General features: G+C 38.0%; 1 protein-coding gene across 3 annotated transcripts in view; it reads right to left on the bottom strand.

Moving 5' to 3' along the window:
• The window catches only part of MID1 (midline 1), a 237,578-nt gene that overhangs the window by 80,523 nt on the left and 132,779 nt on the right, over positions 1 to 24,276 (bottom strand). For all 3 annotated transcript variants that reach the window (XM_084227068.1, XM_084227066.1, XM_084227067.1), the window contains exon 2: positions 14,591 to 15,306. In XM_084227068.1, the coding sequence (XP_084083194.1) occupies positions 14,591 to 15,250 (660 nt within the window). In that variant the 5' untranslated portion in view covers positions 15,251 to 15,306. The remainder of the gene's footprint in view (positions 1 to 14,590; positions 15,307 to 24,276) is intronic.

Raw genomic sequence — 24,276 nt, 5'->3', positions numbered from 1 at the left:
AATAAATACATAAATAAAAAATCTTCAGTCTTGCCCATATTTTTCACTGATGAATCTTTTCAGCAGAAAAGTATTATATCCCTATCAGAAATCTAGTATGGGTTCTCAAGGAAATTGAAACCAAATGACTTCTACAACTACTTCCAAGCTCAAACATAAGCCAGCTTTATGAAGTATTTGTTTAACGTTTTTTAAACTCTCTGGAGGATTTATAGTAAGTTAGGGGGTGACACGATGCCTAATCATAGGGCAATATACACAGCTATGGTGTAAAAACCACCTAAGATCAAATTTGTTCTCCTACCACTATTCTAAATAAAAGCCACAGCTTCACACTAGAAGCTTTTGCCAGAATGCCAACATCATGTGAGGGGCATAACTTCTGCAGGAAATTTTTGTACTGAAAGAAGTCTTTCTGTAGTATATAGTATCACTTTTGTATCATCTCCAGTTTATTTTGATTTGTTTATCCATACTGGCAATTTTAATGGTAAAAATAATTTTTGGCCATTTAAGAACACAAGGAAAAAGAAAGTTTCTGTTTTCAGCTTTCTTAAAATTCCGTCACATTTGTACATCTTAACCAGTCTGTGCTGATAAAGAGAACAACCCTAAACAGAGCTGGACATAGAGAAGTTGCTGTGTCCCCTTTTGTTATACTCTGTTGAGGGCTGTAGGTGGAATAGCTTCTCCTTCCTTAGGATAATATTTAAAGTTCATTCAATCACTTTCCTTCCTGTCCTAATCTGTCAGATCCTTGTCTTTGTACCACAACCAGACCAAATCTGACCCAACATTGTGTAATTTCAACTTGCTAAACACCCAGGAAATTATTCACTTCTTATGCAGAGTTATGGGTTTTGTTTTTTTTTCTCTTGAGAGCTGGCATAGCTAGGGTGGGATTGAGCAGGCAGGGCATAGGAGGTAGGGATGAACTGCTACAGGGAGGGGAAAATGGTGGATGCACAGGAACCAGCCATCAAATCGTCATAGCTGCAGGGAAATTGTATTTAAGGCAACTAATTTGTGCATCTACTAACAGCATCTAGGGCAGCAGACTTCCTGGAGTACACTTGTGCATTCCATGGACACTGCTGGGTGCCTGAGGAGAGAGGAAATGGACCAGCCTCAGTGTTCCCACCTCAGCTGTGCCTGCTCCCCTGCACTGCTGGGGCTGCCCATGGCCAGCAGAAATGCAGGGGATCAGCTCACCAAAGGGTTGCACAGCTACTGGAGCTGCTGCAGTGGGACGATAGCAGCATGCACAGAAGACAGGGAGAGCAACATCATCACAAAGAACAATTCTTGGTGGAAGCCAGCTTGTTAAATTAGTTCAGTTATCCCATAATATACCTTCAGTGATAAGAGTATAAGTAACAAAAATCCTAAATTGTCAATGATAAACAAACAAACAAACAATAAATAATAATTTTAAAAGCCCATAACATTTGTTGAAGTAATGTGGGATTTTGGTGGTCTGCCTGAGGCCAGAATTTGATATATACTATAAACATAATATAAAGCAAAAATAATAATAGAGCCAAATTCTTAAGACTGTACAGGACACCTTCTACTACCAAAGTGATACTGCTTCACAACACTAGAAAAGACTTACATGACTTCTGAGTCCTAAACAAGAATACTGAAATTATATATGCAATGTATTACAAAACAAAACAGCAAAGCTTCAAAACACTTCTCTTGTACCCGGCACAGCCAGTTTAAAACAGCTTCCCACCATGGAAGCACTTGGCTTCTTTGGGGTTTATGACAGATTTCCCTATGAGTTTTTCTGTAGAAATAGTGACTCAGAGGGAGCAGTCTGGAGACACAGAGCTTCCAAGATCGGATATTTATTTGCCTGACCTTGCAGACCTCCTTGGGAAGGAAATGAGCTCCTCCAAGGAAAACACGTGACAGCAGATTCAGCCTGTTCTGCAAGCAGCAGTCATTCAATGAGGCACTCCAGCCTGGAACCTCAGGGGGAACAGGGCTCCTACCACGTCTACAACACATCAGAAAAAACCCCAAACCAAACTACATGAACAAACATGCATTGCCCTCTTTACCTTCTATTGTTTTCTTCCTTAACGTGACAGTTCCATTGCAAACTATAATCAGAATCATTACAAAATAATCTCTCTCACATCTGAATTTGTAACTTGTCACAATCATTTACCCGTAACACAACAATTTACTCGTACTCCTATACTGCAGTCAAGTCTGCAGACAATAGGTGCAGAAACTAGACTAAAAAAAAAGTCCTAATTTATTCAAAATTATTTTAAACTGAAGCTTTCGCTGTTAAAATGAAGTATTATGAGATTTTATAGTAGAACTCCAAATTGGTTTTATTCTCTGTTTGTTTTTTTTTTTTTAATTTTTCCTTCAGTATAGTAGTGACTTATTTGACAGAAAAATTACATTGACTTCAAGTGAGATTATGCTAAATTATTTTGGCAGAGCAAGAACCCATTTAAAACTACTCAAAATTCAGAGTTCATTTAAATGTTTTTCATTTTTTCAGAAAAATGTTTTACTAGCTTATCATTCTCTTTACCCAACCTCTTCTAACAAAAGACATTGCAAGAAAATTAACCTAAAGAGGTAGCTTTACTCAGAGTAATTCACTGCATGTTCAGGCAAACATTTTCAACTAGTATAAATATGAATAAATCTGTAAGCAATCAAGGAAATTAATGGGGTAAAAAAAGGTTCCTCTGATAATATTCTTACCCCAAAAGAACTGCAGTAATTAATTACATCCTGCCTACATAAGAATTTTAGTGCATCAGAATTTCAGAAGTGTGTGTCTACCAAGTCTGAAAAGAAAACTAATTCAGCAGAGGCAAAAAAAGTGCAAAACCACAAAAAGGCTTCATGGCGCTGCTCTGTTTGGTGGATTTGACTGGAAAGGTCAGTTTTTCCTCAAGAGTGATCATAAGCAATGCTCAAAAGAGGATGAAAACATTTTTGTACGGCTAATATAATGCCCTTTCCCCCACAAGCTCCAGCATATTTTTGAAGTTGAAGGTTGTAATCAAAGGTATGGCCAAGAACAATGTTTGCCCATGCTTAAGGGGCACAGGCAAGAAAAGACTCAACAGTCACATAAATTCACCCAAAGTTTGCATGACCTCAGATGCCATGAGGCATCTCCTGGGTGCTTTTGGTAAGTGGGCACCTCTTATTGACCCTTGGGCTGAAGAAAGGCCTCAGTGCAGGGGATCTCTCACAGGACAGATTTTTCAATGCAGTTGAAATGAGTTCTGCTTTAAAATGAGATGAGCTGTAACCCTCAGTGCCAGCCTTCCAACAGCAAGCACTTACAAAGCAAATGCAGCTCACCCCTGCCAAGCTGAAGAGCACTCTGTGCAATGGCAGAGTCCCAGCACTAGTGGGGAAATCCTGGAGTGACCCACTGCCCCAGCAGACACCTACCTGCACAGGGGAAGCAGGCAGGGTCATACATCAGCAGGAGATCCTGCTGCAAAAACACAGGAGCTTTCACTGCCAAGCATTCACTTCTATCCTTCTCTTTCTTAGCTGTGCATATATTCTCCTCCATTTTAGAGTTTACAGACTATAGTCCATTTCGATATACTGGGAAATGCATTGAAAAAATCTATTTTTGGATTGAGAATTTTAAAGTACTTTTTTTTTTTTTAACTACATTCAGATATTGTTTGCAGTATTTTAACAGTTACTTGAATTATTCCTTTGAAGGGATTTCTTGCATGCATGTGTTCCAAGCCTTTGGATAAGAAATAAAATACTTTAAATACCTATTCAGATTAACCTTTATTCACACACAGATCAGAATAGTCTCTTCTCTTTAGTAACTCATTATTAGGATAGATAATATTCAAATTCACTTTGAATGAGTATAATATCCATATGCTGCTCTCTCAATTTGGAAATAAGTTTTGCACACGCTGCCACTAGCTATAGCTTAACGAATCTGCTTAATGCTTCTACCACAGGACACACATGTTGTGAACAGTTGCTCATCTTTAATCTCTTTCAAAGTTTGACAGAATCCTAAAAAATAACATAATTCAGGTTTATATTCTCACATTTCAGAATAGTCAGGATGTCTCCAAAAATGCAGATGCATTTCAGGTGGAAGGCTACTGAAGTGTGGGAACCTATGGAAGTTCCAGCTGGTCTTGAGCAAAGCAATGGGTGCTTACCAAGAGCATATTAACCTGTATAATACAGGTCCAACACAGCTGCTTCTTTTTTACTTCCTCACAGGAAGTTTTTATTTCTCTGCTAGTTAATGAAAGATAATGCGTTTTCTATTTTACTTTTGTTAATTTTAACTATCAACCAGATCTACATGTAGAAAATTTCTCTGGCATTCAAACACATTACAAGCTTGAATGGACATTATTATTCATAGACAGATTGACATCTCAATCACCATGACCTGCATGGGGTAAACAGGAGAGTTTGAAAAGTCTTATGTTTTGTTGTATTTGTGTGGATAGTTCAAAAAAAAAAGAGAAAAGCTGGATTATTTTAAGTGGGGAAGCACTTCCTTTTTCTTCATGTGCTTCAAATAAGCCATTGCCTTACCCAGCTCTGATACTCTGAGTATCTTAAGAAATCTTTCAGTACTATCTGCTATCAGAGATGTTCCAGCTAATTTGTAGTCAAACACGTCAGTGTTTATCTTCTGAGGCAGAAATAGAAGTTTAATATCTATGAAGTACTTCAAAATGTGCATGAATTACTGGTAGAATTACAGTAAACAATAAAAAAAAATTGCTCTAGTGCTTAGAGGTACTTGAACAACCCCATCCTGATATAAGTCTTGGGCTGCAAGAGCTCCACCCCCCAGCCCCTCACTCCCATCCCTTCACTCAGCCTAAGAGCAGACTGCTGCTCCCATCTTCATCTGTCCTGGTATTAGCAATGATTTATCACCCACAACTGCTGAGCCTATGGTAAACAATGGTGAAAGAAATGATTAATGCAGTATGGCACTAGGAAGTAATTGCATCCAAAAGGCTGCGCATTTTACTATTTATTGCAAGGAGCTGATAAATAATTTACATTAAAGATCTCTTCTTACTGTACAGTGATTTTATTTTACTTTTATTTTGAATAAACCTTTAAAAAATAATTTGGTGTCAAACTCAAAATGTCATTAAGAAATTAAAGCTGAAACACTTCTAAGACAGAAGAAAATCTGTTTCTCAGAGGATATAAGAGATTCTCTCATATTTTGGATTTTTTTTTTCAAATTTAGGGTGTGTAGATTTCAGTCAATTAAGAGTACTGTTATAGCAGTAACTAACATGTTTACCCATCAGTAATTCATTAGACTGGCATATAAGGAAGGACATACAGAGCCAGAAACTGCAGTGGCACCTCTTCTCTTGGATGAAGAGCACAAGGATCCAGGCTTTTCAACATAAGGACAAGGGGAGGTGGGGCTATTGTATTTCAAACCAAAATAATTACATGAAATCAAACAGGAGTGTGTGACAGTGTTTGCTGGGGTCCCAGGATGAGGGAAGAGACAAGAAAGTTGACTTCATGTTCAGAAGGCTTAGTTTATTATTTTATGATATATATTATATTAAAAACTATACTAAAAGAATAGAAGGAAGGATTTCATCAGAAAGCTTTGTTAAGAATAGAAAAGGAATGGAAAACAAAGGTTTGTCTCTGACCGAGACAGTCTGGACAGCTGGACTGTGATTGGCCATTAATTAAAAACAACCACATGAGACCAATCACAGATCCACCTGTTGCATTCCACAGCAGCAGATAATCATTGTTTACACTTGGTTCCTGAAGCCTCTCAGCTTCAGGAGGAAAAATCCTAAAGAAAGGATTTTTCATAAAATATCATAGCTACAGAAGTGCTTCCACTGACTAGTGAAACTAGCCAATATTAATTTCAAACACTCTTTTAATTTTGGCCATTACATGATGTAAACAGCTCACTTCAATATTACTATAACCATATAAAATGCCTACGTACCTGTCATGCTTGCTGTTGTTTTTTGTTCTAAGGGTGGCTGAATGAATATTCCTTGAAGCTGGGATTACATCTCAAGTATTCGTAAAAGACCTTATATTATAAGACTTTGTTTCAATTGAGCCTTTGGGGATTACCATAGTAAAAATAAGTAAATTAATTTCTATACTTGATAGATGTAGTTGGCAGAGATGGTAGTACAGGGGAGCTGTCTAAAAGTCACAAATACCTACAGAGAGTTTACTTTTCTTTTTTTGTTAAAAAATACTTCAACTATCATGTAAATCTGAAAGTTTATATAGTATATTACTCCATCAAATTATCCTTGACTTTCAAACTTTCAGCATTTGATTTCTGTAACCACTCTTCTCTGGGCCACTAAAAGGCTGTGGACAAGGGGTCTGGGGTAATTTAGAAGACCATTCTGAATATCACAACTAATTGAATGGATAAATAACAAATTGCAATCTAGCTACTTTTCTCATCTGTGTTGAATTTGATTTCTCTCACAATATAAAATATAATTATAGGATCACACTGCTACTTTATGTTAATATGGTCAACATACTCTCAGGAATCTAAAATTGCAAAGTTTCAAAAAATAAGACTGAGATTACATTTAGACAGGAAATTTTCAATTCTCAAAAAATGCAATGTTTGTGAGCATGGAAAAAACCCCAAACCACTACACACTCTTGGTTTCAGTTGAACTGACAGAACTTTGTTCATGTAATAAACATAAAAAAGTAAATAAGCTAAAAATTCTGGAAGTGTGATAGCAATAATTGAGATGAACAGGGGAAAACATTTCTGCATAACCATATGCCTGCCTATGGACTCATTGCTTTTGTCTTTCTCTGACCCTCTCTGATTTTCAGTGGTCAGAATCTCATGGAGAAGTCACAGTGCATGTGCAAACACAGGTGCTAGCAGGGGGCACAGAATTTTCTAAATTTTGAAAGTGCAGCCCTAGCTACTACAAAGAATCACATCTTGGCAACTGGGAACAGCTGAAAATGGATTGTTCATCTTTATTGGAGGGGATCTGTAAGGTACAAAAGCAACTCAAAGGCCCAGTCTTTCAAGCACATCAGTCTGAGGCACTGAAATAACCCTGCAGATGCAACCCCTCCACCCTTGTAAACTGAGATATTGCATAGGACCAACATACCACACAAAGAAGAAATATCTAAAAAAGAAATACTACTACTCCAGCCTGTAGAAAATAAAAAAGGAAAAGCTATCATAAAAATCAATCCTGCTGGCACCATCAAGGCTAATGATCAATAAAGTCTGTGATTTATATTACATGTTTATTAGCTAACCAAGATATTCTAAGCATTCTACTGGTGAAAACTTAGTTGTACTTTCAACTAAGCATTTGATCTACAAAATGGTAAGGATTATTTAAATGAGTGTTTTCAGAAGGTGTAAGAATAACTCAGTATAGTTACACTATGATAAAATTAACTTTTTTCTTTGCTCCTGCTGTAATTTTCACTGAAGCACTGGAAAATAGATTTGTGAGAGCAACATTATAAATGAGATGTGAAAGCTGTGAAGGACAGGAATCCCCTTGCCTCAGGTTCCTGGGTGTTTTCTCTCAAGGGCAAAAATGTCCCCCCAGCAAAAGAAAACACTTCTTGCTGGGACAGTCAAGGGACGCCCACAAGAGATGGGAGTCTGGATGACTGGTTTTGGAGAGAGATAAATATAGATGGGAGAGAAAGGGAGCACAGTCTTATCACCCACATCAGGCTTTGAGTCCAAAGTGTGCTTTAGCAACCCTACACAGCTTCCCAGTCCATGACCTTCTGCAGGAGTCTCCCTTGCCATGAACTATTCAGGCTTTCCAAATTAGGCACCATTTCTGTTTATTATAAACCCTAAGGTTCCCAGTGCTAATGATACATACAAATATTGTTGTTTTGATAGGAAGTGTACATTTTACTTAAGAAAGAGGGTCAAAGTAAAACATAACAGATATACAGTTGTAAAGCCCAAAATTTGAAGGTTTATACTGGGATCATTGCTAAATTTGTGTGTATTTTAAGATCAGAAAAGGTAAACCAAAAAAAGATGTCATGAAAATTATTCAAGATAAGATTGAGAACTAGTCTGGCATCCCAGACCAGGGTCATGAGAACAAAGATAATAATGCTACGCTTTTCACAATTTTGTTTAATTCTTTCATTTTTCCTGAATAGATAAAACCTTCAACACCATCATTTCCACTAAAATTGAAGGAAATAAGTAGTATGTGAAAGACTTGCCAACTCTTAAATTTTTGAAATTAAGTTTTAAAAAGTTGGCTTATATTACTTAAGGGAACTTGGGCAGATAAAACCCCCTAATCTCATAGTACTTAGAACTATTGTAAAATTCATTATCCACAGTCATATATATGAAGAAGTTGAAAATGTGTCTAAAATAAACACATACACACACACACACCTCTCCCCTGATAAAAGACTAATTTTGGTATTCTGTATTCATAATTTCTGTAATCCTTCTAAACTCTGAAAAGAAATACCAAATGGAGGAAAAAGACAAAGCAGAAAACATCGAGCTAAAGAGTGAATTTTCCAAAGTCTGCCTCAGTAATTATATTTCAATGTAATAAAATAAGTGTGGATGAAAAATTGTTGTAGTAAAAGAGCTCATTCCTACATCAATCCTCTTCCATGCAACAACTTCATATTTTTGGATCTTTGCAAATACTGAAGCATAGCCAGTTAGTTATATTTTTGCATCTATTTCTGGGTTAAAAACTAAGTAATATCAAATAATATTCCATAATAATCACTGTGACCATTCATCATTTTAATTTCATTTAAAAAATTGTACACTGAAATATCTATCAAGCAGTACCTAACCTAATAATAATACTACAATAATAATATGAAGCTGCATTTAATCTAATAGTAATGAAAGTCCATGAGCTCTACACTTTGCCAGGTTGGATATGATGTTCTAACTATATATTAAACTTGCAGAACTGGCACTACTCTCAATCTGTTACAACCAATGTGAAGGAAGGTGCCATTTATCTAAATGTTTAATAGCACATATCACCCTCACACTGACATACTTTATATATCGATGTTGAATTGATTTTTGTCTTTTTGCTTTTATATATTCTCTATATTCTTTACATATATTTTTGCAGCTCTGTAGCCAATTATTGTATTCATAGCTAGCACTTTACCTACTCTATTAGACAGAAAGACAAAATAAATTCCCCAATGGCTCCAAGCCCTGGGGTCTACGTTTAGATTCTCTGGGAAACCAAGGTTGAAACCAGCTCTCCGAGACACATTTTTATAAACAAAGTTTAGTTCCTATCTAATGTGGGGAGGAATTCAGAAAAGGGCAAAACCAGGGAAGAATTGCCTCATCATTTAAGTCTCTAATTGGGGATTTTTGTCATGCTAATTTGCTAAACACATAAAAATTGTATGCACTCTATTTTACGTGTGCATCTTTGGTGCTTTCCACCGAGTGAGTTGTGCACCTATGGATCTACAGATCCTTGAAAAGTAACCCCCTTTTGCCACCTAACTGGGTCTGGCTTGTGCTTTTAGGACAAGAAAAAGGCATCAGGATCACTTGGATTTTATTAAAACAGCTTGCATTAAATAGAAAGTTAGTAAAGTTAAGGGTATGCAGAGAAACGATAAATTTAGATATTCCGCTGTTAAAAAGGATATATGCATAGAATTGTAAAAATAGAAAACAAGTAAATCTATTCATGTATAATTTGTATAGATATATGACTTTTGACTTTGATTATACTTTTACTGACCTGCACATATATATGAAACTGTACATTTTTACTTAAACACAGGCATAGGTGTGTTTCTTCAAATTCAAGATTCTAGATATTCCTTAAGTTAGACATTACTGAAAATTACCCATATATCTATGCTAGACAACTCTACATTGACAAAAATGCCAACATATTGTATTATGCTGTTTTAGTATTGGTTTTATATACTGACACAAGCACTGTAAATACAGGCATAGGATGTATATAGATATATATTTGCATATATATGTGCATAATATATTTATATGAAAGTCCAGAAAACAGCATTCCTGGATTGTGAAGCCCACTGTTGTAGGAATACATAATTTTAGAATTCTTATAATATTTTATAATTTTTGTAAGTCTTATAATATTTTATAATTCTTATAATATCACAATCTATCAATTAATTATGAACTGAGATTAAAAAATAATGTCATATAAAAATAGTTGGAAAGTTTCAGCACATATTTTTCCAGAGTCTTTGCAAAGTTGCTTAAACATGAGAAGTTTTTCACTCCATAATGTGCATACAGCAGGGAAGGTGATATATTTTTGGATTCTATTCATAGTAGCTGTGGATTTGATAAAGTCTCCTACCTTTATACAGCCAAAGGTTTAGAAAAGATTAATTCATTCCTCCTTATGTGGAAACAATTCCTATTTCTTTAATATTCATGAGTACTTGAATTGACAGACAATAGAGAAAGTAATCCTTGAATTCTGAATCAACACATTAGGAAAAAAAGATGTGGATGGAAGATATGGATTCTATCACTAAAACTCTCTGGAAACCAGACAAACAAGAAGCTCCTTCTGTTTCTGGGATTGTTGAGTGCTATTCAGAGAGCTGCCCTGCTTCATAAACATGCCCAAAACAACGCAGCATTGGTAAATTTCAAACAAAAATATGGTGAGTCAAAGCTAAGCTACAACAGTTTGATGCAGCAATAGACTTTTCTTGACCAAGAATTAGAAAAATTGCTCCAAAACTAATTTTGGCAAGAAGATATATGTTGGAGGCTAAATTCCAAGTAAATATGAGGACAAGTAAAAAAATTCGTTTCAATGGTGTAATGCTGGCTTTACACCATTTCAAAATACATCTTACCATCTATCTTTCTCTTTTGTTATAACTCTTCATGGCTCTTTGCTAATATTAAATGAGTAATATATTTCCATCCACACCTTATAAGTTTGTTCCTCCTCAAACATTCTCTATTGTTCAAAATAAATCTTATCTGACTGGGTTTTTCCTCATGTTCAAGAGTTGAAGGACATCTATCAAAAAATAGTATTTTTATTATCTTTTTCTGAAAAAAAAAAGAATGTATGTTTAAATTGTTTTTTTCTTCTTGCAACAAGAAAAAAAGTGAAGAATCAATATCAAAATTAGTCATAAATATTTTTTGAGGTAATATGATGTGGTAAGCACAGCCATTTATTCTTTCTATATTTAAAACCTTGATTTTTTTTTGCTGTTAACAATTATTTTTATCACAATTTTGATCACCACATCATAAATCTTGTGTATTACCAGTATATTTCCTCTATTTCCTGTTCTCAGTTTTGGTCATGTTTTATTGCTTTTTCCATTACTAATATGCATCTGTTTATGATCAACTTTAAAAAGAAAAATAAAGACCAAAGCAAAGTGCATCTATAAGCACTAGACCAACAGTGAGCATGAAGGTGGTATCATGGCTGTGCAGCTAAGCAAGAAAGGATTGCTCCTCAAGGAACACAAATGCCCTCAATTCCCCCTGCCCCAGTACAGGTTGAGAAATAGAAGCACCCCTCAGGGCTGGAGATACCACTGCCAAAGGAAAGCACTTTCTCATTTTGAGATGTCCACTGTTGTTGTTATGCTGGCTGTTAAACACACTTCAGTGTAGACGCCTCTGCTGGACAAGAGTACAGAACTCCTAATTAAGGAGCTTCATTTTTGCCACAAAAGGAGCTAGATTGTAATGGAATCTTTTGTCCTATGCTTAATGAGGGGTGAGATATTGTTTAAGCCACTAGCAACACCACTGCAAGAAAAGGTGAATAATTAGCAAAGCTTAACACCCAGAACAGCACCAGTTGCTGCTGTTAGTACCAGTAGTGTGTTGATTTAAAAAGAAAAAATCAAAAGAGTCACCTTAAGTGGGTTAGCTTTTCTTTTTTAAAGGTAACATTACCACACATTTTTTTAACTGATCCATTATACTTTTGGATATCTCATTCTTTCAGATTTATTTTTTTTTTAAGATTGGAGTAGCTATATCAAACCCCATGACCAAAAAGTCACAGCAGCAAAATAGCAAGCAACAACCCATTTTCTTAAGTGGGGATTTGCTAATCCATTTTAGTATTTAATTTGCATGGGTTAGGTGCACATTGCCTGTAAATTAGTAAAGTCCATCTGCAATCTCGTGCCTAATATTTTGTTACAGAAAGACCAGTGATTCAGGAGGTCATATCACCCTTAAGGAATGAAGAGGCCTGAATGTGAAAGTGGACATCAAATTTTTTACCATCAGCTACCAAATGCTGGTGAGACTGGTATCTCTGCCAATCTACAGAACTGAAAATCTCATTTTCTAAGATTGATTTGTAAACCAGAACTAACTCCTGTGACGGAAGTGGTAACAAGAAAAGGAAAGATGTCACTTTCAGAATACCTACTTGTGAACAGAGAATGGTGCTGGATCTGCATGGAAACCACTTGGACTAATGTTCCTGGAACTGAGTGTAAATGTGGCGGAATTGGCATGACTGATGCCATCACTGGCCTTAGCAACATGAAATAGGCTGCTTCATGACTAAGATGATAGGAACAGGATTTCACATGGACTACCCATTGTGTGTGTCTTTAATACAGTTTGGGTACAAAGAAATCCTTCATCTCAAAAAAATCATACAATAATAGAAATAATGCTAGAAGCTGTCATTCTAAAACAAGAGCTATTTGGCTCAAGTCTACACGAACCATTAAATGAGTACTTTAATTAGTCTTCAAGGTGGCTAGTGTAAAAACTTCAGTATGCTTAGAACTTCAGTTGCCTTACTTTTAGGTTAGCTAAGCTAGGTGACATCCAATGTGAATTTTGAGCTTCAGAGCTTGCTTAGTCATCTTTGCACAGAAAAGACACAGATCAAAAAATACACTCATTTTCTTCCTATCGACAGTACTGAGTCAAAGATCACAAGGGAGAAGACAGGCCTTTAAAAGTCTTCTTTCAAGACTTGCATTATCTATGTGCAAAAAGACCAAGAAATGTTTACTCCTTTTTTTTACATCATCAAAAATATGCTTATCCAGTATGTAAGTTGAAGATCTTTCATATTAAGTAGTCTGTTTCTACTGGTATAAAGTCAGTAATCAACACATTGTTATGTCACTAAATAGTAGCACCTGTTAAGGATGCAAACCCACTGGATTAATAAAAAGCACAGTAAATCCAGGCAGCTATTGACCTTTATGGCCCATGCTAATGTTATCAACGACAAAACTATTAAAATAAAAAATTAGTTCACAAAAAAAAGAAAGCAAAAATAACAACTTTTTGGTAAATAAAAAAATCTTTAAGAGATGAAAGGAAGTTACCAGGTCCAGCTAAAGAAGTGTCTTCCATTGTGTTAATATGAATATGATGTGCACGTTTGCATAGCATGGAGGCGCAAAACCTGCACAGAATGTGTGTGCAGATTTCACCAGCGAGCACCTAATGCCATCACAGATATGAGTGTAGCCACACACTTCAATCTGAAAGTATTTAAGTTAGTTAAACCTATAATTCAGTGGTTTTTCCACATTCAAAATGCTGCTTGGGAAGGCTGGCAGATGAACCTTGCTCTCCCCGCTAGCGATTTCTGGATTGCAGTCCATGTTTAGAAATTCCACCCACAGCTGCACACCATCCAGCACATGCAGACCGTCCGGAGGGAGCCGGGGGAGGAAAGTGAGGGATGCCTAATTCCTGCCCTGGCTCTGCAGCAGCACAGGAATCAGTACGAGAGAAATGTACACCCAGGTGGGTGTGAGGTCACCTGCCTTGGCCTCGATGTTCAGCAGGAGCTCTGCCTCTGCTGGCAGCCTGGAGAGCCTCCAGAGCAACCTGAGACCTGGCTGCCCACTGCTACCTCGCCCAGGGTGTCCTGCACAGGACCCAGCTACCTGGCAGGAGATGTTCCAGAAGCTTGCAGAACCGTGGGAATGCTGCAAGATCAGAAACAATTTTGGCTTCGTTACTAGGATTGCACTGCCTGTGAGCCTGGTGGGAGGCAGCGCAGGAAGAGCAGAGCCGGCGTTCGGCTTCCCTGGCTGGATGGGCAGCTGGCATCCCTGAAGCCAGCACAGATAAATGCATCTCCTGTTAGTGGTGATGTGAAGGGCTTTTCACAATGAAAGCACCTAATGAAAAATAATCAACAGCAAAGCGTGTGCAAAGAATGCATGACATTTCAGTCAGTGTCTGTGTATGGGTAGTCAGCGCGAAACCTTGCCAGCTGCAGGTAGGTGAGAAAATTCACCTGAACAGTACTTTGCACTGCATATTCCTTACGATAGCTTTAGAGAAACCCAAACACAAGTGAGGAAATTTTTCTTAGGTAAAATCTGGCACCTTTTACGTGGTAAGCAAATGCATGCACAGATCTGTATGTGTGTCTCATATCATTAGAGATCACACACCTGCCTTTCCCAGCTGCTGCTGGAATGAGGACTTTAGCATGCAACCAAAAGCTATTTTCCTTCCCAACCACACACTGCTTGGCAAAAAAAACTGATAGGTAACACTGACCTTTAGCTTGTCATAGCGGTCACTTAAAGCTGCCACCTGATGGTCACGGTGTCGCCCGACCAGTTTGCACAGGGCACAAATTAACTGGTCATCAGTCACACAGTACATGTTAACTTTCTCATCCTCGTGCTCCAAGCACATTAATCCCCTGATGTGAGAGTCCGGGATAGGCTCGATGAGACGGTGGCCGGTGAACGGCTTCTTGTTGGGGTGAGTGGCTTTCAGGCACTCCTCGCAGTAGGACACCTCGCAGGTAACGCAGGTTTTCACCGCCTCCTGGGCAGGGTCCTGGTCGCAGAACTGGCAGAGCACCTTCTCGCAGGACGACATGCTGTTGTTATCGAACGCCCGCTCCCGGCGGGTCTCGCTGGGGGAGTTGGGCCCGCTGACGGAGGCTTTCTGAAACCTGTCGATGATGTTCTGCAGGGTGACGTTGCGCTTGAGCCCGTCTAGACCGCGCTGGCTGAGGGTGATGACATAGCGGCAGGTCGGGCACTGGAAGGCGGTGATAGACTCCACCGGCTCGTTGGTGGCGCAGTGGGAGACCAGGATGCGGTGCGCGCAGTTGAAGCAGAGGCTGTGAGCGCAAGGCAGCAGCAGCGGGTCTTCAAACAGCTCCAGACAGATAGGGCAGGTCAGTTCTGACTCCAGTGTTTCCATCTTCAGGCAAAGCTTTCCTGTGGCGTCAGCGAAATCCAGGGAAGCTGATCAGCTATCTGGAAACACATGTAAAATTCGATTAGGCGAGAGAAAACATGAGGGGTCAGCCATGGGGGGTTGTCAACTTTCGCCACCGCTCCCTGGTCTATCAACCCACCATGACGGGCAGGAGAGCAATCAAAAGTTTTGAACCTGCACATACACACATCAAGGTATTTAAACTGTTTTATTCTATCCCCCCCCCACCTTCTGTTCACTTAAGAATGAAAAAACCCAAATGTTCTTAATTTTTTTCTCTTTCCCTTTATCTTTTATGCAATCAAGGAAAACAGCAGATGTTTCTGTGCATTATTAAAACCCAAAATGATGAACTTCAAAAGCCTATTACAGCAAAATTAGATTTCTTTTGCAGATGCTGCTTTTGGCTTTACTTATCTATTAGTAAAACTTGAAAAAAAAAATCCTTCAATTTTTTATGGCATCGTGCAAGGATTAGTCCAGAGTATTATAACTGATAAATTTAAAATCTCTATTAGCATTGAGTTATTTTATCAGATTGAAATTTTCACTTGCTACTGTAGCAATAGCATGGCATTTAGAGTACCTGTGTGTTTATTTGTGGATTTAAACATAAGGATTTATATATGGATTTAAACATAAGGAATAATGTTTCTAGCATGTAATATCCTACATATATGTATGATATATATGATATATTCTCCTATGTATTCCAAAAACACATGCAGCTGCATTACATATATACCTGCATACATATGCCAAAAAGTATATCACATCCATGTTTGTAGTAAGATTAATATAGCCACAGGAGCACACAGTGTTGTAACTGAAATGCCTGAATGAAGATGAACTAGGTACATGCCAAACAGTAGCTTAGCCCAAATTAGTGATGATCCCAACCTCTCATACAAGAAAAGCCTCTAGACAGTAAGATAGTAAAATGAAGTGAGATAGTGAAATGTGTGATTTGCTTAGGAGGAGTTGGTGTAAGTATCCACTTTTGTATGAGTACTCTCTACTGCTAAAACATACAAACTATGGCTTGCTTTAGTGACCTTATTAAACCCCTGAAGTGGATTTGGACTGGAATCAACAATTTTTTGAATGGAGGGCATGGGATTTTCTGGCGAAGCAGCGGTATACCCCCATCAGAGATCAACTGAAACTTCATTTTGCTTCTTTTCCTGTGCTCAGTGTTACAGAGAATGGTTTTGAAAGAGTCGCCCTACGCGACTCTCCCTGCCTAAGCTCCCGTCAAGGGCCCGTCACTGCCGCAAGCAGACAGGTCAGTGAAGCAGAAGCAAAAGCTATGCTTCACACTCACAGAGCTGTACCTCTTCACAGTACAATCTATTTAAGCTTTGTTGCTCATAACTGAGGATGGCTTCAGATGGCACAGCTGCATCGTCTTTACACTGTAAAGTCATTGTTCTGTTGTGTGAACTCTTGACTCCTCCCCTGGCCAGGGAAAAAGACAGAAGGACAAGAATCCCCCACAAACAAACCTTGATTCATTAAGGGTGAGAAAAGCCCAGGGCTCATTAGCAGCCTTGGGAACCAAGCAGGCTTGAATCTTCTGTACTTCATGACAATTAGTGCGGGGAGCATGGTGGCAGTGACAGGAATGCTACCTATAACCCCAACATGAACCAAGCAAAAAGGAAAGTTCAGCTAACAGAGGCAAGGTTCAGCCTTCACCACTGGTATTTAGTCCTCCTTGCTGTGTGGGAAGAGCAGCAAGGCGTCTGTTCCAGAGATGTGCCTAGAAATGAGGATACTTTGCCTCTTTGCACTAATGCGTCCTTTCATTCTGCCAGAAATCTGAGCATTTAAAAAATGCACTGACCCCATCACAAAATTTGCTCTCCTGTATCTTCCATGATGCTGATCTTTTTTGAAATAAAGTTCAGTTTGCCAAAGACTAATTCATTTATAGCTATCCATCAGCTGCCATAATTGCACGGTGCATCTGGTCAAAATTAAACGTCTGGAAATTTAATATAAGCAGGAAGACAACTCCCTTCTCAGCCATAGCCATACAGCAGAGAAGAGATTAAAGCCTTTTCTGCAAATGAAGACCAGTTTGTCCTTCCTCCTCTTCACTCTCTGTCTCACAGAAGTCCCAAAAGATCAAAATCTCATTCACATTGTTTGAATCCCTTCCACACCACAACTGTCTACCTCATCATCCTCTTATCCTGCAGGCTGAATACCGCACTGGAAAAGGGAGAAGGGGATTTGGGTTTGGCAGGAGACAATGTTTAAAAAGACAAACTAATAATTTCTCATCTATTGGCAGCTCTGTGAAAACCTGCCAGCTTTTAAGGTTTGTTTCTTAGAACCATGTTCAGAATACAGGGCTTTCTTTAATGCTAATCTCTCCGTACAAAATTCCTTCTCCTCCTCCATGTGCCAAACAGTTTCATTCATTCTGTTTCCTTCTCAAAGTACTTTTTTTTTTTTTAAAGCAAAGGCTTCTTTATGGTACTCATATCAAAGAGATGTATAGATAAACAGCTAGAAGGAGCAGAAAAACATTTGCATCACTGCCTCATAGAAAGATGTTTGAATCACCATCAGGGCTCTACACAAATACCACCATCTCAATTGATGACTAACTCTAATCTATCTGACCTGAATGAGCAGCAGCTGAGCCCTAACTAATGCTATTCAGTATGAGCAAGGGTGCCAAAATCTGATCTCAGACTGTAAACGTCTTGGAATAAGAACCTATCTTCCAAGGTAAACAAAGCTGAGCACACTGATAGAAACCAAAAAAATTACATTTCCCCCTTTTCTTTTGCAGTTGCAAGTAAGTCAAAACACAGCACATCTAGTACTGAATAATGAATCCTTTGAGAGCTGCTCACCAAAGACAGGCTGCATTTTCTGGACAATCAAATGATTAATCCATTGAATTTCTGCTTTCACTTTTAAGTATGTGCCTAAAGTACAGAGCAGTGTGCTGATGATCCAGCTACAAAATCTTTCAAACTCACTGGCCCTTGCCTTAAGGTTTCATATTGAGTTTGGGTTTTTCTTTCTTCCTTCAGAATGGCGGAGAATCCATAGCTACAGAAAACTGGAAGATTAGGGAGAAGCACAACACGCATTGTTTATGCATGCATATGGTTGTATTCCATATTCAACCTAGCTAAAAAACTGAAATGCACATAGCCTCCAGGTGCAGAAAGGAATGAAGGAATTTCAAGTACACAATCCCTTATTTGCAAAAATATGGAATTACTGGCAGAAAATTATATTACCAAAATGTCATTGAAATGACAAGAGTTATTCTTCTACACACAGGAGGTAATTTTAAGAGCAGATATCAAAATAAGAGAGATTGTCAAAACAAATGTTATTTAAACAACAAAAATATACTTAAGTAACTTTGAATTTGTGACATCCCCCCAGGAACATAATGATTAGTTATGCAGTATATTGTAAACATACACTAAATAAAATCCCAACATCAATCTAGTTTATTGCAAGATTCTATTAGCACTAGTGGAATTAGCATCTCTGTACCTCTGCTTAAAAACATGACATATTTTGTAGGTGGCATTAACACTTTCATTTACCAAGACATAGTCCAGCAGCAACTGGGATAACTTCTGAGGTAACAGATTTAGGAAGGGGAAAAAAAGTTACTGCAGAGAAGCAATTGCAACCAGAGAAGAAAGGAGTGAGTATGTGAGAGAAACAGCTCTGCAGACAACAAGGACAGTGAATAAGGAGAGGGAGGAGGTGCTCCAGGTGCAGATTTCCCTGCAACTTGAAAGGAATAAGATGAATGTGTCTTTACAAACAGATGGTGTGAATCTGCTTGTAGATAGGGCCCAGGGACTTGTAGGAAGGGAAGTAACAGGAGAAATCATGAGTTTCAGAAAATGCTACTATTTGACATGGAAAGCTGCTCAGCCAAGGTCATGCTAAATTTCTGAACTTTGAGAAGAAGAACAAAGATTTAATAGAGCTATGTTATACAAAGGGTGTGTGGGGGTTTGTGTGTGCATGTTAAGGGGAACATATAATAGGTGAATTGGGAAGTCTGTACCTTCCAAATGCCTTAGCCAATGGGGAAATGGAGACAGTGATGTGGCCAGGAAAATTGGGCTGAAAAGGAGGCTACATCCTCCAACAATTTGAGACCCTGTGGAGAAATTCCCTATGGCCTCTCCCTTTGTTCATGAATAAAGTTACAGGACACTTCTGTTGCATTTCTGGACATAAACCTCTGGCAATGTGAATTTTTCCACACAAACCCATGGTGAAGACCATGATGAGGCAGGCTGTCCCCCTGCAGCTGTTCATGGTGGAGCTGAGATTCATTACCTGATTCTGATTTGATTGGTAAAAAGTTAATTTTCCCAAGCTGATTCTGTTTTGCCTATGACAGTAACTGGTGAGTGATCTCTCTGTGTCCTTACTTTGACCCATCAGCCTTTTATTGTATTTATTTTCCTTGCTCAGCTGAGGAGGGGAATAACAGAGCAGCTTTGATCGGCGCTTGGCATCCAGCCAGGGTTAACTCACCACAAGTATAAAACTACACTTATAAATGAATGTGTCAAAAATTCTAGTATATTGAGATCACTTTTGGTCAGTAAAACACTACAGAATTCTCCCTATGCTGAATAAATCCCTAGCTACTACAATCAAATTAGCAGAAAATGTTGTAGCAAGCTGCACAGTGTCTCCTGCTCTTCTTCTATTCCAGCTGGTCCTACAACCTTCAGGAGAGGTGAGAGCAGAATCTACCAAGAGTGGAAAGGCAGTGGGAAACCATGTCCTACAAAACTTCACTTTCTGCTTTTGTAGAGGTGGAGCTCATGGCATGAATAAATCTGTTTCATTTCAGTTGTAGTGAACATGGTCCTGTTGTAGAGGAAGCAGCTGTAGGCCATTCTAGAAATTTTAAGCATCTTACTAACAAGTAGCACTGGGTCAAAGAGTTGGACTGGTGACATGCTCCAAAACTCCTTGAAAATCCTCTCACAGTTTGCAGTGGTTTAGTGAATTATAGGCAGAATATGCCTAAGCAGGCTTGAATAGCATTTTTTGTAGTCATGTTTTCTAACAATTTACAGTGTTAAGACTGCTATGGAATGGATGCTAGAGTAAGGCCAATTCAATCCTGGTCCTCCAAACTTGTAAACAGGATGGACACAAGACCACTGGCTAATTTAAAGATTGAACACCTGAAGACTAAGATTTTTGTTGAAAACACTTAGCAACTTTTTCAGATAGAAAATGAAATTTATTAAAATGCCACTATATGAATATTAAAAGAAATGTAATTCAAAATATAAGTATGCAATGCAATAAAATAAGTTATGCTTGTATACATATGTCCATACATGTATGTATCCTGGTTTTATAGTACAAGGGGAATTGCAGTCAGCACCCACACTATTCCTGAGTAATCCATGGAATTCAGGTAACTATAAAGAGCTGTAGTTTTCAAAGTCACAACATTTTTCTGTTAAGTGTACAATAAAAGTAAAATTATTGGTTTATTCTTATTATAAACCTGCTACAGGCTATAAAAAAAAATCCAGCTTTCAATTTCTTCTGTTAACAGTAAAAAAAAAAAAAAGAATTTTGCTATTTTCTATCATTTTCTAGGATATACACAAAATTGTCTGGGGAACAACTTTTCTTTCCAACAAGTGAATGTGACTGTTCCACAGCCCATTCAATCAACATTTCAAATGCAATAAAAACCAGTGAACTCCTGCATAGCCTAGGTGGTCCTTAGTCCATTACAGATTTTACCTTCTGCAGCACAGATATTGAAGCTGGTGGGTACCCATGATGTTAGCAATTGCCAACAGCACAGCTACTGAGATATTTATGTAAATAATGGTTTGAATCAGTAGTGCAAAAAGAACTAATAATCCAACATCAGATTTGTTTTTAGAAATGTTTAATGGAAACTTCTGTAGCAGTAAACAAAGCAAGCTGCACACACCCTGAAGCAAGCAAATACTTGTTTTCCCATTGGCTTTTATCAAAGCAGTGAGAATTAATAAATATTCAAAGGATAGTGTCTGTTCAACAGCTCCCAATATGCAAAAACAAACGATCAGCATGAAAGAAAATTACTAGTTCATTCTATTAATACATTTTCATTGACAGTAGAAAGATCATCTGCCTTGTCTAGAAGTTACATGCAGTGTTTCCATAATGTTGAGATAGTTGTTTGCAACATTTCAATTATATCAATACAGGAAAAGCTCACCTGCTATGCTTTTTGCAGTGTTATAAAGCCTTGACAACATCCCTTTCTGGTTGAAACATATGCTAGCAGGAGAATATATTTTTGAAAAGATGAATCCTGTTATGTTATTCAGTGAGACAAGAACATCTCACAGAATTAAGGTTTTTGGCACAACATCATATACTCCTGCTCATGGGAGATAAAACAATAACTAGGGCTCAAAAACTAACAGACTACAAAAAACTCTTGACCTGTAAATCCCAAAGCAATCAGTAAGTTGCTGATTTAATATTATATATATAGTAATATATTAGATACAATATTACACATGCACATAAACCTATAGTACTATACACCTGGAATGCTTTTTGGTCTTTATTTTTCATGTTCTTGCAACTCCTGTATCTTTACATTCTTTAGATAGAAGATTTAATATTTCCTCAAAATTCTTCAAGGGAAGGAAAGCAATTAATTGTTTAATCTTTAGCACAAGTGAATCAGCACTGGCCTCCAATTAAATTTATGGTTGAGGGTCTGTTCCAAAAATCTCCTCAACTAAATTCTTACTCTTCATTTGAGAAAACAGTATTTATTCTGGGCTATATCATTGCTGTATAGGAACAAATATCAAGTTCACGTCTTGGTCTGATACTGGCAGCATGGAAAACAACAACTGGAGCAACCTCAAAAACTTACCAAAGGGGACAAATTGCTTTGTACCACACCACTCTTTTTTCCTCATTCATTTCAAACTAACAGCTTCCTTGATATAGATGCCACCCCACAACAAAATGAAGGTAAAATAATTTTACCCACCCAAACCCACCAGCTTTCATAAGGTTTTGGTTGCAGGGTAGAGCTGGAAATCTCCCACATTCCCCCAGCTTGTGTAATGCCTTAGATTACACAGTGCACCCTGAATTTTAACATAGACTATACAGCAACAGAAGTACTCAGAAATTATGTGTTCCAACACGTTTTTTCTAGTCACAATGGGTCACACACAGATATATTAGTGCAGATTGGAAACTCTGTAGCTGTTAAGCTACTGCGAGTTTTCAGAGGTGGCAGAAAGAAATTCTTGCATTCTCTTCCCACCAAGTTGTTCTATGAATTCCTTCCCCACAGCTAAGTAAAGGGAATCATGGGTACTAAAGTTCACAATCACTGTCTTCACCTAGATAATCACATTTTAATTTCTCACAGAAGAATAGCCTGCTATTCTTATGCTTTCTTATCTGAGAGATATCTTTCTTATCTGGGTCTGCTTTCTTATCAGAGAGAGCATTTAAAATAACAGCAATAATTCCCAGGAACTGGTACAGATATAAAGGTGTGACCTCAACCCACCCCATAGGGCTCTGAACTTAAACTACCTGCAAGATGTGTTTTTGATGAACTAAAGCTCCTTATATTTATAATCACGCTACAAAATACACAGTGCTAACCCCTCACTGTCCTGTTCCCTGGTCCTCATATGCAATCCTCAAAAAAACCTATAAAAGATTTTTTTAAAAGGAATGAGCACATTTTCATAGGGTTCTACTCTGCTGAATTACAAAGAGTATAGAGAGATTCTGGCTATTGCAAAAAAACCCCACCCTACTGTCTAACACTGAACAGCTCCTTCTAATTTATGCCTGCTGCACTCTCAGTACACTGAACTCCCTAAGATCATTGGTGTATTTAAAACTCAAGATTTTAATTAGGTCATTAATTAGCTGTGAACCATGGGAAGATGGAAGGTAAGGAAGAAGTCATATCTGTAATCTGAAGGTTATCTGTTTTAGATCCCTGAACAAAACCTCTCACCAGTGGAGGAAAGACCCAGCTCAGCCTTCCTGGGTCTGAAAATGATAGAATGGGAATTAGCAGGAGGACTACCCCATTAGGAAGGAGAATCTTCACCCAGACCCTTACCAGACCCTGAGTCCTGCTCTGAGGAGTGGGAACATCTCCTGTTTTACTGGTGTCACCAGGGCCACCGTGGGCACGTTTCTGCCACCACAGCTTGGGGCACCAGGCTCCTGTTCACCATGAGCAGAATGATTTTTAGGAGCATTCTTCTGCTCAGTAGTCCAGAACAGAAATCTGCAAGTACCTGTTAGCAAATCACTAAGTGAAAAAATATGAGAATGCAGTCCTTCTCTCTTGCTGCACTTCCTAAATGCAAGTGGTGGCTTTCATCTGAGCAGGTCTCTATAGGGTCCCTTGGAAGTCAATGGAAAGAAATGGCCATCTCTAAAGCCATCTGTTTTAGACTATATGAGATTTTTCTTTAGTCTTAAGTGATCTGTGCTTTCTAGATCTCTTTATTCTATTCCAGGTATGAAAGGTACTTTAGAATCTAAGAAAATAAGACTACACCAACTAACAAGCAACTCTTTCCAGTGCTCTTGAACTGTAAAAAGAGAAAACAGAGAGTCTAACATCTATTCTTTTTCATTCTTATGTGCTCAGTAATGATCACTTGTTTAGCCAAATTTGCTTCCAATAAATATCTTCAAATAGGCTTAATTTCTATTGTTTTCTAGTTAAAAATCCAAGAGGAAACACAGAAAGCTGAGTTGAGTTATAGGAGAATGATCCCAGAGCAACCTCTTTCCAGCTGACACCACTGAGCAGGGATTTTTCTGGATTTGGATAGTTCTGCTTCTGAATTACTGTATCAATACCACCAATACGCCTCTCAAATAAAAGGTACTTAGTATCACTCACAAAATTGCTTAGTAGCTTTTAAGAGAGAATGGAAAGAAAAAACAATAGCTTAATTATTGCATCC

This window comes from Fringilla coelebs (assembly GCF_963513975.1).
Source record: "Fringilla coelebs genome assembly, chromosome: 2".
Classification (NCBI taxonomy): Eukaryota; Metazoa; Chordata; class Aves; order Passeriformes; family Fringillidae; genus Fringilla; species Fringilla coelebs.
This window is presented reverse-complemented; position numbering and strand designations above follow the sequence as displayed.